The sequence below is a fragment of the Salminus brasiliensis genome, chromosome 9 (assembly GCF_030463535.1).
Source record: "Salminus brasiliensis chromosome 9, fSalBra1.hap2, whole genome shotgun sequence".
Lineage (NCBI taxonomy): Eukaryota > Metazoa > Chordata > Actinopteri > Characiformes > Bryconidae > Salminus > Salminus brasiliensis.
In genome coordinates this window covers 19,624,370-19,646,115 of record NC_132886.1, presented here as the reverse complement: position 1 = coordinate 19,646,115, position 21,746 = coordinate 19,624,370, and the positions used below count along the sequence as shown (strand labels likewise).

General features: G+C 40.7%; 1 protein-coding gene across 2 annotated transcripts in view; it reads right to left on the bottom strand.

The window, feature by feature from the left end:
* Positions 1-1,224: 1,224 nt before the first annotated feature.
* Positions 1,225-21,746, bottom strand: part of arrb2b (arrestin, beta 2b) — a 51,085-nt gene continuing 30,563 nt past the window's right edge. For both annotated transcript variants that reach the window (XM_072687728.1, XM_072687727.1), the window contains exons 2-15: positions 18,137-18,167; positions 17,368-17,428; positions 12,390-12,434; positions 11,963-12,159; positions 11,503-11,562; positions 11,350-11,417; positions 9,704-9,839; positions 9,514-9,598; positions 8,350-8,422; positions 6,555-6,692; positions 6,252-6,335; positions 6,022-6,098; positions 3,424-3,478; positions 1,225-3,203 (exon numbers count right to left, since the gene is read on the bottom strand). In XM_072687728.1, the coding sequence (XP_072543829.1) occupies positions 3,104-3,203; positions 3,424-3,478; positions 6,022-6,098; positions 6,252-6,335; positions 6,555-6,692; positions 8,350-8,422; positions 9,514-9,598; positions 9,704-9,839; positions 11,350-11,417; positions 11,503-11,562; positions 11,963-12,159; positions 12,390-12,434; positions 17,368-17,428; positions 18,137-18,167 (1,210 nt within the window). In that variant the 3' untranslated portion in view covers positions 1,225-3,103. The remainder of the gene's footprint in view (positions 3,204-3,423; positions 3,479-6,021; positions 6,099-6,251; positions 6,336-6,554; positions 6,693-8,349; positions 8,423-9,513; positions 9,599-9,703; positions 9,840-11,349; positions 11,418-11,502; positions 11,563-11,962; positions 12,160-12,389; positions 12,435-17,367; positions 17,429-18,136; positions 18,168-21,746) is intronic.

Sequence of the window (21,746 nt, the reverse complement as noted above, 5' to 3'; positions counted from 1 at the left end):
TTTGAAAGCAGACAGTCAACAAATTTACACATATGCAGACACCCTTACATTAACTGAACTGATCATTTATTCGACTGTAAATGGCATAGCGGGACATAATGCGCCGTCTATCAGTTATACCATAAATCTCGAGTTCTTGAGGTCTAGAAAAGAAACTTCACAGCCCCAAAATCCCACAAACTTTCCAAGAGTTCATCCTTCCTCCAACCCTTCATACTATTCACTCTACAGTCCACCAGCTTCAAGTCTCTGAAAGCTGGTAGAGAGAGTCTATCTTTCAAAAGTCATCTTTGTGCTGAGATGTTTATGTTTACCCAGCCCAGACTGTTAAGACAGATAAGAACTAGATATTGTGTTGGTTGCTTACATAAACCAAAGGGTGTCAGACATCTGTGAAAAGACTCCAATAGCAGGTTAGATCTGTGTGTGCCTATGTACATGAACATCTGAAAAACATTACTACAAACTGCTATTTACGTCACATGTTGATGACTGTGCTAATTAGAAAAGAAATACATCAGACAGCAGAACTAGTCTGAAGGTATAAACCACTACCTTGAGTGGTCCGTAAGGACGAGGGTTTCATTGCTGGCCTTAATGCATATACACCATCAGACTTTTGACAACAGCTGTTGTATAATAATCAAAAATAAAGGTAATATAATATACAGTGTATCAGAATACAGCATGGAATTTCTGGTTAGTTCATTCATAAACTTTCATTCATAAACTCTGATAAAAAAAATAAAACTAAAAGAAAAGATAATGGCAATATTTGACACTTAACATGGCTAGAAGAAGAAAAAAAATGATTACAAGTGGTAAATTCAGAAGTAGCTCCCCAGGAGTGCCTTGAACCCATGCCACCCCAGACAATCATTATGGAGGATTAATGAAGGGAAGACGATGGGCGATATATACATTGTTTATATGACAGCACAGCCAGACTGAAGATTCTGGTCTATGGCTATGTAGGGTTATAATGAATATGTTGTGGGTTATTTTATGTGGTCGTCTGAAAATCTAGGTATTTGTAACAGAAATTTGTGTAACATGGACAAGAATTTGGAAAATTCTACTTAAAAGTTGTTACTTAAACGATTGCAAAAGGCATCAATCAATATCAGCTAATAGTCAATGTTCGAATGGAGACAGAGTCTCGCATTAAAAATTCTAAAAACATGGCAAGCTCAAGTACAGCACTCTTTACTGACACAAGGGGGCGGAGTAGAGTCAACAACAGTTCACGTCAGTAAAAATGTATACTGACATGGGATGACGGATACAGACTTCCAACAAAAATAAAAGTGCCGATTCAGTAGGTTAAAGATTCCTCAGATAGGTTAGTTGAACTGTATAGGCTAAACCTGGTCCACTCAGAGATTAACTAGAGAGGTTGGCAGTAATAAATATGGAAAAAGGGAAAGCAGCTTAAATTGAAAAGCTCAATCCGGGTAAAGTATGCTAATTTCTTGGAAATTATGACAAACCCATGAAATGACTTTCAGTTAAAGAACTTCTTTTCCTGCTGATCCAAATTAACAAGGGAACTGAACCAAGCATGTGAAGGTTAGTTTTTTTGGCAAAGGAATTTAAATGATGAACGCTTTCACCATAGCGGTTCCAAACTTTGAGTAATATGTGCAGCATGTACATTAGTGGCAGGTATCTGCAGACAGACCTCTCAGTGTCCATCTCTGGTCAGTCAAACCTACACTCAGTCTACACCAACAACACTCATTCTATACATATGTTAAATGAATGGTGTATCTACATGACAATAATACATCAGGTGTTTTGTGGTCCAACTCCAACTACTACATAGTTCACCAATGCCACACCTAACTTAACGTGACTGCTGAGTGCTCTGTTAAAGGGCACTAAATAGTCATACCCGTCCAAAGTCTTGCGATATGTATACATGTGTACATAACTATAAAATCATAATAATATTTTTTTAAAAGATGGTGAAGAAGTCCTTCGGTAGTCTACAAATCTTATACTGGATTTGACAAAAAAATAAAAATTCATCTTAAATTCAACTTCCCTATATGTATCTGTGGTACATGTCATTACTCTACACTGAAGTAATGTTACATATTGTCGCTGCTGTGCAAAAACCTTGCATAAATGGCAGCTTTACACGAGATGGAAAAAACGTATAACCTTTTCATTAAATTCAATTATTCCAAAGTCATTATTTCTGGTCCATTTGGTCCATTACCATGTGATTCCAAAAAAAGTGAAAAAAATGTTTTTTAACAGGAATGATGAAGGCCAAGTTGAGGTCAAATCACAACCCTTCTTTTACTGCAAATGACCTTCAGTAAGCTTTTATGGACTACGCAGTGGTGGTGCACTGTTCTACTTTGCAGCAACACCCCCACAACCTTCACGGAGTCATCAAATGAAAATGGCAATTTTACAGAAGAAGGAAAAATCCTTCTTAGCTCTCTATGGAAGTCAATGTATTTTTTCTTTTTCTCATTTTGGAGTATTTTTATTGGTCCATTAATCATGAATGCAAAGTCAACAGCTGCCGGTTTCAAATAATGACAAAATGTAAAAACAATGTGCTTTTTGCGCAACAGCGACGATATGATGAATGATTACAAAGCTATTAATGCCCCCTTACAGTTTACAGTGGGAAACAAGGAGGAAAGAAGAATATGAAAAAAAGAAGAAAAAAAAAAGAATCACCCCTGAATTAATGGACCCTCTGTCCCTTTTCTTAGACCATGAGGGTCAGACAACACATTTAACTGCTCCTTTCTCACCCCATTTCATTTTGTCTCTTGTCTAAAACACATGCACAAGAACAACATAGCTCACAAAAAAGAAGAAAAAAAAAAAAAAAAAAAGAAAGACAACAGCATCACAGATGCAAAGGACGGGAGAGCAGATAAAGGGCAAGAGAAAGAAGGAAAAAAAAGAGGAGAGAGAGAAAAGAAGTGAGGGTGTGAAAACTCAGTGAGTATCCCACTCTGTCAGATTGGCCCAGTGGGACGATGGTGTAGCAGTACTGACGCGTGGAGCCCCTCCAGTCCAATTCTAGCCCCACACTCCTGTGACCGGCTGTGGGGAAGGGGGGGTGGGGGGAGGGCTAGCAGAAGTGGTCATCCTCGTCCTTATCGTCCTTCATCCCTTTCAGCCTCAGCCTCGCAAAGTCCTCAAACACAAAGTCGTCGTCCTGAGAAAAATTACTGAGAGCGAGAGAGAAAGTGTGCATGAGAGCGAGCGCGCCAGAGCAAGAATGAGAGACAGCGAGAGAGAGAGAGAGAGAGAAAGAGAGAGAGAGAGAGAGAGAGAGAGAGAGAGAGAGAGAGAGAGAGAGAGAGAGATCGAGGTCAATAACACTGTGGACAGTTTTAGCCATTGCCCCACACTGCAACAAACTCAAATACACAAAAACAGCTAACTCACTTTGTCTCAAACTCTATCAGGTTGGTGTCGACAGGGGCGTCCGTCTCTGGCACAACTGTGGAGGAGAGGCAACAAACTGTAGTGTCTCTCTCATAAGGAAAGCATTAAAGCGAAGAGGGAAGAAATACATCCCAAAATACTATTTAAAATTGATTTTCCCTAAATAACTGTCTGGACTCTGTCCCAGACTAAAGGAAGAAGCTATGCGAGGCTGTGTGTTACTGTTAGTGGAGTAATGCAAGGCCTTGAGTGAGTTTTCATACATAGTACAACATGATAAATAAATCATTCCATGCATTATTTATAGTAATCACAGTAAACAAACCCTCTGCCAAGCTATGTCATTCATTAAGATTAAGATTAAGGCTATGCTTTTCAAACAACATAACAGTTAAAGATTATTCCATGAACATCACAATGCATAATGTGGCATATTAGCGCAGCATTATGTAGCAATTGTACCTTAAAATTACAGCTTCAAAATCATTTTGATTTTCCAATGGTTTGTCATTAAGAAAATGTTGTCTCGGTCATTGCCACTCTGGGCCTGGGACATCTGCTACTGCACTACGTAACTGTGATGGCCCGTGGATGATACCTCTGTCCACATGCTTCTTTCACTTTCAGTGAAAATTCTGTATCTCTCTGCTTGCCAATAAAGTTACATTTGTAGCCGTCCACATGGGAGAGCTTGTGGTACAATTTGCATTGACAGCAGTGGTGTCAAAGTGAATTACACTTCCCACCTGTAGGGGAGGCCAGAAGCCAAAAAATACCTCAACAATACCCTCACCTTTAACACAGGCTTCTACAGAGTTAATTCTGTGTAACAAAAAAATGTAAATATAGTACAGTATATATAGTATAGTAGAACAGTAAATATCTGTAAAATATAAATGGAATTAAATCATCATTACTCATTTTATCAGCATTTGCTAATATCTAATATCATATAATATCATATCTAATTCTACAATATGTTATTTTACTTCTGGAACAATTTAAGCTCTTTTAGGGGTTATGGCTTGTCATTCATCTTTCAGCGACAGCGAAGGTCCTCTGATCAGCCACGCCCACTAAACAATGTCCCAACATAAAGAAATGCAATGTACCAAGTTCAGCATTACACTGCCATTTCTCATATTCATTTTCAAATTCTTAATGTAATGCATATAGGAGTCATATAGAAAAAAACACCCTATATCCTAAAACCAGTAATATCATATTATATACTCTATTTACTATACTCTAGACTATTCTTTTGCAAATTTAAAGTATATTAGGTTATAATAATAAGCTTAGCCAAGCTGTCATAAGTGCTATTCTACTGCACCATGTAACCTAGAGTGTGAACAGGATCTCTCATGAAAACTGTGTCAACTTCAGTCACATTTGTGTAGAATTCAACAGTGGCAGCTTAGCAGACCCAGGCATTAAATCTAAAAATATCTAGTGGTCTAACCAGTGAGACACCTCAGGTTATTCTAGTTAGACTATAGCTATAACACTCTTTTATGTAGCTCCTACTAGACTGTTGTTCAGTAAGGGCCAGCAATGTCTCATGCAAGTCTATGTATCGTCTTAAACAGCTTGCTAACTGTATTAATGTGAGCAAATTGATATAAAGTGAGTCACGGGAAACATAAATACACTTTCAGTCACTGGCACGGGAAAGAACTTGATTATGTAGGCAGCATGCTTTGTGACAGAACCCTTCAGAACAGTCTAGCCAACTGTGATGAGCCTACTTCATTTCCTTTTGTTCGGATCCACACTCCACATGTCAATCAGTCTTTAAACCTGAATCTATAAATCATCCAATGATTTTACATTTCCACATTTATCATTTTCTGCCAAGAATCAATCATTACATGGCAGAGATGGCACCTTGTAGCTGGTTGTGATCAGTAACCTCTTTCACTCTTTATCTGGACAAATGCATGCCAGTTACAGATCAATGTTTGGCTGCAATCCATGTTTCTCTATCATTTATTATATTCCTAGTCTAGTTAGCCTGTTAGGGGACACTGCTAACCTAGGTATTGTTAGCAGCTGCAAAGCCAAAAGGTGTTTTTATAATAACCCCTTATTGTTTAAAGACATAAAGCTAAAACATATTAGGAATAGTATCAAATTTATCACAAATGTATTACAGTAACAGTTTAAATGAGATATAAATGGGAAATATTACCTAAAGTTTTATCACTAGCAGCATTTTATCACTTTGGAAAGGTTTGTGGAGTGGGTGTGGTCAAGTCTAAGAGGACTTGTCACTCAAAATAAGTCGACCAACAGAGCAAATAAGGTAAAGACCCATCCTCAAAACTTTGCTAATGCATTTTATTATTCATTTCTAATAACGATGTATCACAAAATTAACTTCAACTGGTGTGTGTGATCATGTGTGTGTATTCAATATTTTACAAAGGATTTTACTTGTCTCAGCCAATCAACTTAGAGTCCAATGTAAAAGTACCTATAATATACTCTATACTGTAAATTGAAGTAATAAGGCAGTCTTAGCCAGGCAAGATTACTACCTGCTTTATGCAGTAATATTAATAACATTGACTGCCTCAGCTTATGTAGCATACATACCTGACTGTGGTCTTGAGCTGGGCTGCTCGGAGGGCTTGGGGTGCATCAGGACAAAAGGAAGCTCGACTGACACATCACTGGTAGGGGAGAAAGAGGGGGAAATTGTTTTTAATCCACACATCAATGATAAATCACAGACATTCCAACACATAAAAAAGATAAACAGACAAATAAATAGAAGAGGTTATATGTGGTAACATGCTACTTGTGTGTGTGGTTCTTGTGCTCACCCTCCACGAGACACTACCAGTTTAACCTTCACTCTATAAGACACCAAGATGCCCAGCACCTCTTTATTAGACACATCCTTGACACTACAAGAAAGCAAAGCAAAGCATAAATAGCAATACTTTCATAAACCACTGCTGTATTCATTGAGAAATATCAGTTTACATAATTCTTAATGGTTGTTAAATAAGAAGTCTAAGGATTGATAACCAATAATAAGCCAAAACTGACAATCTGAGAATAGTAGGCAGTGTCATGTGGGTGCTGTGTTTGACAACGTAGTGGGTGGTGCACACAATGCTCACATGGTGCTGGAGGCCAAGTTAGTATCCTCATGCTTGAGCTTGCCATCCAGGGCCAGACCCCTTTTCTCTCTGTTATTGTTCAGTGTTGGGGTAAGTGTGTACACCTTACAGAACGTTGAGCTGGGTGACACCTGATCACTGAAGAAGACAAGCAAGAGCAAGGTTACACAAAGATCATACTTCCACACTACAGGTATATCAGACTTTTTTAGTCACATTTATAACAGATCACATTATACTCAGGGTGTAGTATCATAATCCTATCTGTATACAAAGTCTGATTTGCTTGAATACCAAGTACATTCAAACTAATGCCATGTGCGTTAATGAATGCCAGAGTGTGCGTGAGAATGCTAAATTACAAATAGTAGTGCTGTATGAGGACACAAAATATGTTTTTTTTTTCTGGCCTGGTTTAAAAGATCCAGACCGGGCAGCATATGAGGGTGAAAGACGAACAGAAAAAGAAGGGAGGGGGAAGGAGAAATGAGAAAGAGGATCTTCCTAAGAGGCTAGCATTTAACGGAGCATGTATTGCAGGGGAAGTAGTGCAAACACAACACTGTAGGCGAGCTGAGAAAAAAACTAATCAAGTATTTATTTCTACAGGGAACACACAAAAGTGAAAAGACAGCAACTGCTTGTGAGGGCCCCATATCAATTGCAGCTGGTGACAAATACCGATGGCACTGCAACAAACAATTCATTTCTGCACATCCCGATCAATAGGAAAGCAGGAGACTTAGCTGTTAGCCAAGCAGCTCGAGTGCCTCTCTAGTAAAAACAGGCTGACTTAAAATGATTATACAGTACAAAAAAAACTTCAAAAGGAAATGTAATAGAGCAGCAAAGAAGAGTTTCACTTCATCAGTTATTCCCTTTTGCTGAAATCTAGAACATTTTGTCAGCTCCAAACACAGGAGGCGAGGAGAAAAGTCCAAGAAGCTTGATAGCACAGGGGGGATGGTCAAAGGAGTAGGGTTTCTCGGGGTCAATACAACAGAGGATCCTGATCATCCTCTTGAGCGTACTCACCGGGAGGCCAGCCGACCCACAGATTTGCTGTAGGTATCGCTGGAGTGCAGAACCACATATGTCACCTGCAGCACTGGAAAGAACAGCCCTATATGACATCACTACAGACACAGCCAACAACTGGGAGGAGAGAGAGGCTCACCAAGGGCAACAGGCTGGTAAGCAAAGTATCTATTGTGATGTCACAATGAGGGGAAATTGACATTAGGCTGACTGTGCAGTAAGGGAGGGTTGTTGTGGAAGATGGAGCTTCAGTAGTAAACTCCCCTTTAGAGTGTCACGCAGTAAAGCAACTTGTCTGCTGCACAGTACTGGTTGGCTGTGACAGCTTTTCTGGGACAAACAGCAACAGCACATGAATGGAATCACAGCAAAAGCTGAGGATGTTCTGGGAAGCACTGAGGGGCAGAACAACCAATATCAGCTCCACCCTGCATTAATCTAAACCACTACATGCTAATCTCTAGCACCGCAGATAAAGGATATTCTGTGGTATATATGGATGCCAGATCCACCCAAGATTTTGTCATCACACCACAAAGCAACAGAGAGGCAAAGGTTGAGGAAATCAAAACGACGAGACAAGAGGAAAAACAAAAGGCAGAATAAAGAGTAGGAGGCAGAGAGCTCTTTCGATCATAATGAGAGGCAACTAAGAGGTCTGGAAAAAAAGAGCCAGATGGAGAGAAGAGAGAAGAGAGAAGAAGAGAGGCATGAGAGAGGGAAAGAGGGATGGAGAGAGGTGGAGGGGGGTACTCACTCTGCCTCTACCTGAGCCACGGGGCATTTGTACTGTGCGGTACTGAACAGACAGATATCAGCATACTGCCGCACTGTGGGGAGAGAGCAGGGACACACAGCAGGGTTACCAGGGCTGGAACGAAGCACAGTTACACACATGCTTGCGCATGCACGCACTCACGCACACACTCAAAAACCTATACGAATATACACAGATACGCACAAATGCGGAGACACACTCACACCAACACACAAAAAGCAAAGGGGAAAAAAGTCAGGAAAACAACAAATAACAATCAGCCATAACATTAACACCACAGTGAATCACACTGTTTATCTGTTTTTAATAGCACCTGTCAATAGGGTGGCGTATATTAGGCAGCAAGTAAAATGGGCAAGCATAAGGATGTGACGAACTTTGATAAGGCCCACACTCTTATAGCAAGATGACCGGGTCAGAACATCTCCAAAACAGCAGGCAGGTCTTGAGGGGTGTTGCCAGTATGCAATGGTTAGTACCTACCAAAAGCGGTCCAAGAAAGGACAACCTGTGAAACAGCAACAGGGTCATGGGCACCCAAGACTTATTGATGCGATCCTTGGAGGCTCTACCTCTCAACTTACAGGACTTAAAGGATCTGCTGCTAATGTCTCTGTGCCAGATATCACAGGAAGCTTTCAGAGGTCTTGTGGAGTCTATGCTTTGAAGGTTTAGAGCTGTTTTGTTTGGACTAGCGGAACCTAGATAATATTAGGCTTTTAATGGTTTTAACGTTATGGATGATCGGTGTGAAGCTTATCAATCTGATATAGTGTAAATGTCTCAATCAATCCCGACTAAATGCATGTAGATGTCTGGTAACAGTGAAGTGGACAAACAAACTGACCTGATAACTGAAACAAACACCTATTTAAGCAGCCACAGTTATCTACTGATGTAGAGGTGTTTCTGTGGTAACCTACTCATTAGACAGTGAAATATTAACTTAAAACCTCCGCTTAACAGATACACATCAAAACTATTGAGTTAAAGAAACACTCAAACCATCATAAATGAGGTATATATAAAAAAAATTTGCCACAAATGTTGAGAGCAAGGATGTGGGCTATATAACAGGACTGCATACAAGACAGCGTCACACAAATCATCAACCCCTCAGCTGCTGTTCAGGTGGCCTCTTACCTGAGATTTTGACTCGCTTGACAGTCTTGGTGGAGTTGTTGGTGACATGGACATTGACACTGATGGGTTCTCCGTGGTAATAGAGCTAAAAGACAAAGAACAACGAGGCTTTAAGAAAAACAAAAAAGGACCAATATGGGAACATAGCAGCAGGTAACTGTTGTTACTTTGTGTGTGAGTGTTTTAACACCTCTTTGTCGAGTGAGGCCTCCAAGTGTAGGGAGCGGTCCGACATGAGAAAACTGCGAGTGGTCTCCACCATGGGCTGTGGCCCTGGTTTCTCTGGAGCATACTGAACCTTACGGATTACCAGCCTCACAGAGTTCCTACACAAATAAACCACACATACAGAGCTTGACAGCTTCCTCAGCACTACAGACACATACAAACACAGTCACGCACACTGTATAGTGGCCTGTAAGTGCACAACATGTTGGGCCTCATTCACCAAAATTTTCCTAAGAATCTTCCCATATTTGTTCTTAAATAAGAAGTCTATTCTTTCAGTCAGATTCGCGATGAAAGTCAGTTCACGATGCGTTTTTTTAACTGCAGAATCGTTCACAGCTCTGCTCTTATAATGATGGATCACACTGTCCTCGTAAGAAAACATTGGTAAATGTCAGAATCTTTGCAAAAACTGTCAACGTAGGTTTTAAGAATAAATTTCTATTGGTGAATGAGGACCAAGAAAGAGTAAGTACTCTCCCCCTATTATGTGTAATGCTCCCGACACTGGGAGGGTGAGGACTGACACATGCACAACTGGACAGTGCCTGGACTTTTCAATCTGCCGCTGAGAGAGAGAGAGAGAGAGAGAGAGAGAGAGAGAGAGAGAGGCTCCGGCTGCAGATGGCAGACAGTATGACATGGGATTTAAATCAGACCCGATCCTTGGGTCATGGTGGCAGTGCCTTAGTGAGGCCCATTAGCTTTAACAAAAACACAGCAAGGAAATTCAAAAACAGCAACTAAATTCAAAAGGTACACCAGCACATTCAACAACTCGACAGCACATTCAAAAATACAACATACACCTCAAAATGGAAAGGGTTGGTCATTACTGCTTGTTACTGATTGGTTGCAGCTTGTGTAGCTTTGTGGAATGAATAAACGAGTCTAATGGGCCTAGTTACACGCTCCTGAACATTTCTAACAAAAATGGAATTAGACATATTGTATTTACCTTAGACCTACTGTCAACTTCTCATGACATCAGTTTGAATATAAATAGCTCAACACTGCTATCTAAGGCTGGTCAGCCTCAAATCTTAATCTTGAGACTAATCTCCAGTCATGACAGTCATGACTTGAATGTAGTCTATTCTGTCTGCATATATACAGAGTATATGCACCAAAGGTTTTCTCCTCAGCGGTAGAATGACCATAAATTAGTTCAAACTGTGTATGATTGCTTATCTAATAAAAAAAGAAAAGACATTGACAAATATAAATGACTTCAATATAACTTCTGTTTTTTGATGACGGATGGAATAGTTAACACATGGCTCTGGTGTGACGCTGTTGTTGCTTAGCAATAAGGTGACGTGTGCCAGAAACAGCATTTAAAAATAATTTACAGAGTGAATCCAGCACATTTATAATGTACTAGACTAAGCTCAAAATAATGATTTTCATCAACAGTTTCAGACACATTTGTCTTCACAGTCTCTCAGACGGATGCATGCTATAACCAATCATTAACTACCTCTCCATTTTGAGTTAATGTTGGGTTTGAAAATGTTCTCTTGTTTTGCTGGCTTGTTCTTAAATTTGCTGTTGTTTTCTGTATTGTGTCCAGAGTGGTTGAACATAAAGGAAGGTAAGCGTCTGCACCTTTTGTGAATCTTCTCCTCCACAGATTTTGCACAGAAAGCTCTGATCTCAAAGTCTACACCACATGCCTGAGGGACCAAATGTGGGGACATATTAGGAGCAAAACAAAAATGTAAGGTCAGTAAGTGCATGTGTGCTTGTGTTTGTTTTTACCTTGCCCGTGTCCTCTGGTCCTGGCTGTAAAGTGACTGAGCAGGGGAGATTCTGAGGAATCTGCAATAAAACAAACACTGAATTAAACATAATCTCAATTATAAGTGAGAAGACAAAGACAGGTTAGCAGTAATGTGTTATGTTAATTCTGCTACATGCACTTGGCAACAAAGGAATTGTTAATTATATATTTCATAATAAACTATTTCACTTTCTGTCAGTGTGGGCATTTATGGTTGGCATAGGTTGCTAAGCAATATAACGATCAAAGGCTATTCAGAACAATAGTTTATAATAACTTGTGGTAACTAAAGGTGCATTATAACATATTTCAGAGTGTAACAGCTTCCAAACATGCCTCAGCCAATCACATTTTAAAACCAGAGCTATACATCATAAACAGCATGCCATAACGAACAAGCTGAATGAGTGATTAGCCATATAATGGAGCTGTAATTACAGTGAAGTTGAAAGGGTGTGCGTGCTGCCCGAGCTTTTTGAGCAGTCGCTCCTGGAGGCGGCTGAGTGGTTTGTGCTCCTCGGGCAGTGGAGGGAAAGCCTGGAAGGTGGAGATGTATAGATCCTTTCTGAAGGACAGGCCCAGCACGTCCAGGTCCTCCCGACCATAACGGAAGGCACACGTCAGGGTCACAAAAACTGTGCAGCAAATAGAGAAAATTAAAAAAAATAAATAAAAAAATAAAAAAGAGAGGTGCAAGTTTAAATACAGCCATAGGAGAAGTAGATACAAATGACAAAGTGCATTCAAGTTCAAACATGATCATGAAAAACGACACAAAGGTTACAACCTACTTCCCCCTTTTAAAAACTACACATCAAAACTAAGTCTTTAGATTAACAGACAGTTGTTCAATGTATCCACCCACCTTTTCTGTCTTTAAGGTATTCTGGGTCAATCAAAAGAACTCCATCTAAAACCAAAGAACACACGTTAGCATGGCAGTACACACAATCTGAAACACAGTGGCAAAAGCATACTCTTAATTCTGCTCATGTTCATGTTTTAGAAGCCCTCAAAACTGATGATGCAGAGTGGATGTGGATGAAAAAGTTAGACTGTGAAAGTAAAAGCTCAGCATTTTAAAAGACTCGTACAAGATTGTACAATACTGAGACTATCCTGTAACCTTAGAGAGTTTGAGGAACACTGTAAAACAGTGTACAGTCCCAGTTGGGGGCAAAGTATCAGTATGGGAAAGCATAAACAGAACTATATTGACAGGCAAAACATAAGCAACACTGCAACATGTTTAGTCATAAGGGCCCAAGTAATGATGAACTACTTAAACCTGATGTTATATATCACAACTATTAAAAAATAATCTCCAACTTTTCCTTTCCAACTTTCCTGTAATAGGATGCACCCAGCCTTTAATATGAACATTTTCTAATTTCCTAATAATGGCATTCTGAACAGAAGTAACTTACAGCCTGTCTTATTATAAAGAACAGCACATGAGTCTGGGTAGGGATTACAAAAACAAACAAACTCAGAAACACTCAGAAACGGGTCATTCTAGTAAGCTTAGTTCAACAGCAGGCCACAAAACGTGCAAGGAAGTCAACAATCTTAAAATGTCCTTGTGGTCTTTACAGGTAGCCCCTGAAGTCTAAGTGCAGCATATAACATCAGAAAAGAGTTGTGCAAGGAGGAACCCTTGCTGTCAGTAAACCATCAGAGCAAGACTAAAGTTTTTCAGACAACACTTAGACCAAGACCAGGACATCTGGAACAATGCACTTTGGACAAAAGAAACCAAAGCTGAATGATTTGGAGACGGTAACAGAGGACATGTTTGGCGTAAACCAGACACAGCATTTGAGCACAAGAACCCAGGTCAACTGTGAAGCAGGGAGGTGGAAATGTCATGGTTTGGGACAGCTTTTGTGCAGTAGGGCCTGGAGAGCTCTCCTACCTAGAATCCACTAAGAATTCTTTATTGTATCAGAAGGTGCTTGAAGAAAAAGTGAGATAATTTATCTAAAAACTGAAGCTGAAACGTCACATCGCTGAAAGAATTCTGCATGGAGGACTGGGAAAAACCTTCCCAGTTGATGACAGAGACTGGTAGAGCATTAAAGGAAACGTCTAAAAAATCATTTTACAAATGATTTTAAAAGACATTTTTTCAGTTTTACTGGTTTAGTTATATCACCTCCATTACTTAATATTGTTTAAATGAAGATGTATTAAATGTCCCAAAGGTTTTAATGGGGTGTTCTAACATTTTTACATGACTGTATGTGATAACAGCAAGTGACACCAGCAAGCGTCATTAACAAAAACAAACAAAACTCCCATTACAAAGAATGAACCTCTCTAAACCTTCCCAGTGGCAGGGTGCTCAGCATTTTAAAAGACCTAAAATTACTCCTGTTCCACTTCAACAAAAACTCTGCAGCTGTCTTTCATCAAAACAGTTAAACTGGCAAAAAGCAGATGAGTAGACTCTAATCTATATAATTGAGAACAGAGAACTGCATGACCCCCTTCAGCATTTAGATGCAGCAGTGCTTGTTTACAGAATAAGGAGTTCTTTTTTATTGTGGATATACAGTTTTACAGGGTTTGTGCACCCTTGAAATTACACATTTTGTTTTTACTGGGAAGTAGTAAACACAACAGAACAGCCTCAAACATACACATGTTTTTATCTGCAAATTGTAGCACACTGTTAATATTTCTTTCATAACATAACAGGTTTGGACACCCTACGCATTGCATGGGCTTAAATTATTAGGAACTTTCTGCTGGATCAAATTTTCAAGTTTAACAAAATCCCTGTCACTTCAGATCTAATACTAACAATCAGCAACAATGAACCCTATAAGTGACTGTCTAAAGATTTAAACTAAAGTAATGAATGCTCACAAGATGGGAAGGCTATGAGTTTTTAGCTTGTGGCTTCCACAGTGTGGAATGTAATTAGGAAATAGATATTTAGGGGATCTTTGGAGGTCAATATAAGATCTGGAACACAAAGAAAACCCTCTTGCTCAAATGCTGGTTTATAAAGCAAATCAAAACCTTTATATGACTGCCAAAACCTGCAGACACATTTAGCTAAGTAATGAGGGTGGTGCACTGTTCCACTGTGCAGCGTTGCTTGAGCAGGCAATCAAAGAAGAAAATCTTACCTACGACCTAATTTTTCAAAAATAAATAAATAAATAAATAAATGAAATGATTTATATATATATATATAGTATATTTGGAAAAAAAGAGAAACTGCAGTTCAGAAAAAGGACACCTTGCCAACTGTGAAGCATGAGATGGATCTATCATGGGTTTCGGCTGTGTTGCCGCCAGAGGCATTTGGCAATGTTGCACAGAAAGAACGGATTCCACAAAATACCAGCAAATCCACAATGGAAATGTCAAACCATCTGTTAAAAAGGTAAAGCTGAAAAGAGGGTGGCTTCTACGATAGAATAGTGATCCGAAATATACTTCAAAGCTACCATGTACTAACTGAAGAAACACACACTGAATCTTTTGGAATGGCCCTTACAGTCCCCTGACCTGAATTAGACGCCTTCTGCAAAGAAACAAGTCATGGATCAAAATTCATGAATTACACAAAATGTGTAATTTGGCCAAGGACAGGCAAATTTGCGCATTTAACTGTAGTGTTAATCAATGCTTATGTATTAACTGCCTGAAAGTAAAAAAATATATAGGGACTAGAACACAATAACACACCCAAGACTGTGCTGCATGTCTAGATACGGGCACTGCAGTCAAAGCCTTTCTTGTGTATTTTTGTGTAAATATCAGATGGGTACTGGTATTGGCCAATATTTAATATTTCAATATTGATATCAGAAAAGAAAACATGGTACTGCATCATCATTAATTATTAACCTTCATTTTTAGAAGAAATATGTTAGATGAGGGGGTGTCTACAAACTTTTAGAGATACAGTGTAATTGCACTATTTACTCACATATCTCGTATAATACTGGAAAAGGGTTCTTTGAAAAGGGTTCTTTAGTAGGGTTCTTTTTACTGCTACATAGAACCATTTAAAAAGGTCCTATATATACACATATATATATATATATATATATATATATATATATATATATATATATATATATATATATATATAACCATCTACACCATCTGAGCCATCTACCTAAAAGTTTTCCACCAATCCAAAGAGCCCGTTAACCAGGCAAAGAACCATTTAAGCATCCAGATACTTTTTTTTGGGTTGTCGTGGATCTGTATGGAACCACCGGCATCTTTTTTTCCCCTACTGCCCGGCCAAATGGTTCCTAGGGCTGCGCTATACCATCTCGCGCCAGTGCGAACCAGTTAGACCGGGTTCTTTTTTTATTTGCTGTGTTGCTAAATCAGGACCAGGAAGTGAACAGCGTCCAAAATAATTATGCGAGTTCTGTTCCTTAGCCCTACAGCTACAAGGCTAATGTAGTAAGCTAATGCTATCTAACTTACTGAAGCCATAATTCATCTAAAGGTAAAGGTGCACATATTTGTCACTGTACTATGTACAGTGAAATGTGTCCTCCGCATTTAACCCATCTGTGGTAGTGAACACATACACACCAGTGAACTAGGGGCAGTGAGTACACACACACACACCCAGAGCGGTGGGCAGCCAACTCCAGCGCCCGGGGAGCAGAGAGGGTAAAGGGCCTTGCTCAAGGGTCCCAACAGTGGCAGCTTGCCAAGCCCGGGAATCGAACCCACAAACCTGTTTTCAATAGCCCGGCTGAGCCACCACTGCCCACACTGTTAGCACTGTGTATTCTGCATGCATAAATCACACGTCTCAAGCCAGCCCAAGGAGGTCATTTTCTAGATGTAGTTTGCCAAATAATGTTGGAATCCAAACAAATCTGTTTAAAAACTAACTCAATGGTGGAGGTTTCAATGCCAAGAGTGTGACAACTCCGGCATGCAGTTAGCACTATGTTAAGGGATAGCTATAGCAGTGTTCGCTATATTAGCCTCACCATTGTCTTTTCTAAAGAACCGCTGAAGGACCCTTTTGTTAAAAGTGGACTTTTGCTGTACAACTGGATACAACTGTTTTCAAACATTGTCACACCAAGTCCCAGCTCTTAGGTGCGACACACACACACACACACAAAATGTCTTTGAGTGAAGCAGACAACAATTACAGTAAGCACCCTGATAAAGGTTACAATTAGAATACTTGAGACTTAGACACTAAATCCTCATTACACACTCAGTGTACAAACACGGTGCAAACTACACCCCCACACACACTATTCTCCTTCATTAGCGGAACTCCTGAGTGTCTCCTGTGTCCCACCTAGCTGAAGTAAATCAGTCCCTTCAGAGACTTGATGTCATGGAAACAGAGAACGCCAGGGACAGGGAGAGGTTCTGGAGAAAATGAAAGAACATCAACATAGCACTCCCAGCACTTCCCATACCTCCAATTATTTTCACCATAACAAAAACACTTCAAGCAACATAAATCTGCAAACCTACACGAAGCTACGAATCATGAGAAACACTCCACTCCAACCTCAACCTCAACTTCAACCAACAACAAAGTTTGAATAACAGAAGGCGTCAAGTTCGGTCTAGCCTTTTGTTATCAGAGTTTGATGCTCTTCTATGGAAAGGTTTTTACGGTCCAAGCTAGTTCAATTGGTTGGTAGATCAGCGACAACCATCAAGCTAACGGATGCTGTTGTGGTGAGGACTTCAGTTAGAGGCGATTGCCATGATAAAACCTCAGGAGATCACAGTTCATTTCCTCTACAAGCTGACTGCTGTTACGGAAGACAACATTGCCACTGATAATCAGGAGATCCTTTTCAATGGAAAATCTTTAGACTCACCAACTGGGTCCACATGATCTAGATGATCCACAAAATCCCTCTTCCCCAGATATACTGTGAGCTAGGAGGGGGCAAACAGAAAACAAAGTTTGATGAAAACAAAGTCCAAGTCTGGACTGGCTAACGATTCGGCTTTAGAGAGGAAACACACAATGCTTCACTTGAAGAAACACTCACACACACACACACACACACACACACATAAAACACATACTTCACCAAACACTGTCTGAATCATGCCAAACTGACCCCAAGTCGCTCCACTCCCTTCCTGTAGACGACCCTGCCAGACCGAGTGATATCACAAAAGACATCCTCCACACACACGCAACTCTCCATCAGACAGGGTGGGGAGAAAGAGCGCAGACAGACAGAAAAGCAGACAAATACGCAAATGGACAGAATGCACAGGCAGAATACGAAAAGGCAGTGTGTGTGTGTGTGTGTGTGTGTGTGGTGGGGGGGGCTGAATAATTCAGAATAAATAAGGCAGTGATAGAGGAAGAAAGGAGGCAAAATGAAAGAAGCAATGAAAAACGGGGTGATTTAGCACAGGTGACAGCGCCTATATAAATATGTAGATGAAAGAAAGAAGAAGGAGAAGCAGCTGCGAGGAGAAGGAGGCAAGAGAAAGAGTGACCCTGAGGAAATGACGGAGGAGGAGAGAGGGAGAGAGCTTAAAAGAGAGAGAGGGACAGAGTACAACACACACAGACACACAGACAGACACACACACACACAGACACACGGTTAGACTCAGGAGTATTACCTTGCAGTTGGGGCTGGACTTCTTGAAGACTCTGGTGGGAGGAGAAGACGCACAGTATTAGACTTCCTCACTGGAATTAATGTGCAAAGTAAAATCTGGCATATTTAATATTGAGCTTGATATTAATATGCATTTATTACTGTGCTCTATAAACGGTGAAGGAGAGATTGGGGAGAGTGTCAGTGCCATAGATCGACCGCACAAAGAAATAAGGAGCTTCTGAGCTTCGCAGCTTCTTCTCACAATACACAGCCATCATCACAGTCATCATCACAGCTCCCACAAAGAGATCACAGGAAAGTGGGACAAGGCACACTACACAGACTGACATTCTGCTGGCTTCTAGAGTATATACACTACATGTCCAAATGTTTGTGGATACTAGTGCTGAACGATTTGAGGAAGTGACCTAATTGCGATTTTCCTGCACAACATCGCCACAGCGATTCACACGGTGAATATTTTTAAATGATTTCAATCCGAACCTGTATTAGTAATTCACATTTCTATCAAATACAATCTTAAACATATGCCTACATGAAAAAGATCATCATAGTTCACAGAGGACATGCAGTTTTAACAATAAATAACAACATAAATAACAAATATTCGCAAGCTTTTCTCATATGGCGTGATGCTTTGGAACGCCTGTGTCATTAATGTTTGCTGGGCCGTCATCTTTGCAAATTGCGACTGAGGTCGGGGGTTCGTGGCTTAACCTTTTAGACATGCACTCATCAAATGGACGTCTGTGGTGCTTCTTAAAATGTTGATAGAGGTTTGTGGTGTTGCCTCGTGAGGTTAGCACCAATGCTCGACATGTCTTGCACAGTACCCAGTTTTTATGCACATCAGTTTTCCTGAAACCAAAACACTCCTACACACATGATGTGCCGTTTTCTTTTGGTAGCAACTCGTCCACTAGACCTTGTGCCTCACTCGCTTGCTCAGATAGAGCCCTCATCTTTTCCCTGACATCTAGCGTCAAGCTGTTTTTTAATTAATAGTTGTACTGAGTTCTTTTTCTTGTGAACCTCACAGACTGTTGTCTGATTCAAACTGCAGCTCCTGCGATTGGAAAGTTGCAATTTTGATTAAGAACGCCCCTTCTAATGAATTACTTCAGCTGACAATGCATACACAGCTCATCTAGTCTCTGTCCAGACATATTGCCAAAGAATAGGACTCTCTGGAGCAGATAAACCTGTACCTATTGGCACCACGCTTGATGCCAGACATGAGCTAGAGGGCTATAAATCCCCTCCAGCATTGCGTACGGTGGAAATGTGTTCTCTGGAATGATCCCAGTCAACACACATGGGTTGAACATGGGCTAGGTGGGTTCCAGGTTGGCATGGGCTCCAAGTTTGTGTGGGTGGGTGGGTGGATGTGTTGTTTCTGGGAGCCAGTTGGGCTTCCCAAATGGGCCCAATCGTTACAGCCCATCTTAATCTCACAAGGGTCCCATCTAGGCCCCACGTGCAGTGTGTAATCCAGAAGGGGCCCATGTTTAAGAGTTGGGGATGAGGTGGGGTAGTGACCTGACTCACACTCTTGTTGCTAAATGTAATCAAATCCTCTCAGCAATCTAACCAGTAGAGTACTGTGCGAGATCAGATGTGTGTTTTTAATTCACCAGTACACAGGCAAGCAGCTTGAGCCTGTTAAGGCCAATATCATTCAAATATTGCAACATGGAATCAATTACAGTATGCATTTTAATTGGCCTGCGCTAAAGAGGCAGTACTTAAGCACTTCATCAGCTGTACAGGTGAGTGGATCAGCAAGAGCAGCTGCTGGCACTTTGATCCACCATTACACTTTTCCATCTCCCTTATAACCTCCCTGACAGAAAGCCCTAACTGCACTCTCATCTACTGCAATTCACTTCTATCTGCTTGTGCTCAGATCTGAGCCTTCGCTCAGTGCACACACACACACACACACACACACGGTCAAGTAAGAGAATTGTGCCATATGGAGTGTGTCGCTGAGTTGAAGGAGTGGCTGCACTCCTTGTAGAGGTCAGCGGCCCAGCTGCTGGACACACACAGCTTCATGTTGGAGCGCTGTTTATTATATCTTGGTAGTTTCTTGCCTTGTGCTGTTGTCATAGGAACGCAAGAAAGCTCATCTGGCTGCCATGGTAACCAAATGAAAAGTATGTTTAGGTAAGTATGCAGCCCATCACAGAAAAGTGGATAAACACGAGTGATGGTTCTCTTTTATTTTTTCCTTCTCCTGTAAAGTTGCCTTTTTATGGTCATTTGCATTTAAGTGAAAGTTTCATGGTCTTCCAGACCTCATCTTGACCTTCAACGTGGTTAAGCTGTTATTTTAGAGATACAAGACTATGTGTGACAGCAACGAAAAGTCGATTACCACAGACAGTCATTACAACATGTTGACCTGCGCTTAGCCAAAGAACAGAAAAACCATTGACACAAAACACACTTCAACACACGCCAGTGAGCAGGAGCTGAAGCAACTGCTAACTAGGAACAGAGAAGCATGTGGAAATGACTGCTGTAGTAATGGACTCTACGCTACAGCTTCGACAGACATTAGAATTTGCAACCTTCATCTACTCTGGCCCAGATTTGTGCTTTTTGTCTAAATGTGTGTGTGTGTGTGTGTGTGTGTGTGTGTGTGTGTGTATGTGTGTGTGAGAGAGAGTGCATGTATGAGTGTGTGTGCATGTGTGTGTCTGGCCAGCACTGGCCGCTACCCCATGTCAGTTGTAGCTAATGCAATATTAATAAGATGTATTCATTAGAGGGCTCTGGCAGAGCCACAGACTTTAATGGTGCTTTAAAGTTTCATCAGCCAAAAGGGAGACAGAGGGAATGAGAGACGCACAGGGAGAAAGAGTGAGTGAGAGAGCCAGAATGAATTACTGTGGAAAGGGCAATAAGAGAGAGATCTGATGAAATGAAGAACAGGAGTGAACGGTGGAAGATAAAAACAGCCCAAAGATAAAAACAAAAAGGCCTGAAGAGTCAACAAGTAGAGAACGAGATAATGGACAAGAGTGGGAGAGGATGATGAGTGGAGACAGAGAAAGAGTTGAGTGAGGAGAGGCAAGAATGGGTTGAGCTGTCTGAAAGCTCACAGTGCTTTGTGCGGGTGCAAATGATAGAGACAGTGAAGAAAAAAAAAAGTCCAATAAAAAAAAATTATATATTTTTCTCAAAAACATTGCTGTATTCAGCGGCATTAATGCTCTGCACACAAACGCATTTGCTTTTTTCATAGCAACTGTTGCTATGTCGCACAAGCTTTGTATATATATATATATTAAAAAAAAAAGTAGAACATCTAGTTAACTCTAGGTTGAAACCCTCTTGCTCAGTTGCTCTAATGTGTCCTTTACAACATTTGTTTTGTGCTTACAGTTTAAAGGGCTGCTCTGGGGGGCCCAGAGTGGTCCAGCGGAATAAGGCCCTGTCACTATGATCAGAGAATCGCTAGTTCTAATCCTGGTCATGCTGCTTGCCTTTGGCAGGGGGGCCACAGAGAGAGCATAAGTGGCCTTGCTCTCTCTGGGGTGGATAAACGGCACTTTCTCCCCACATCACTCCAGTGCTGCTGGCCAATGCATCAGAGCTGA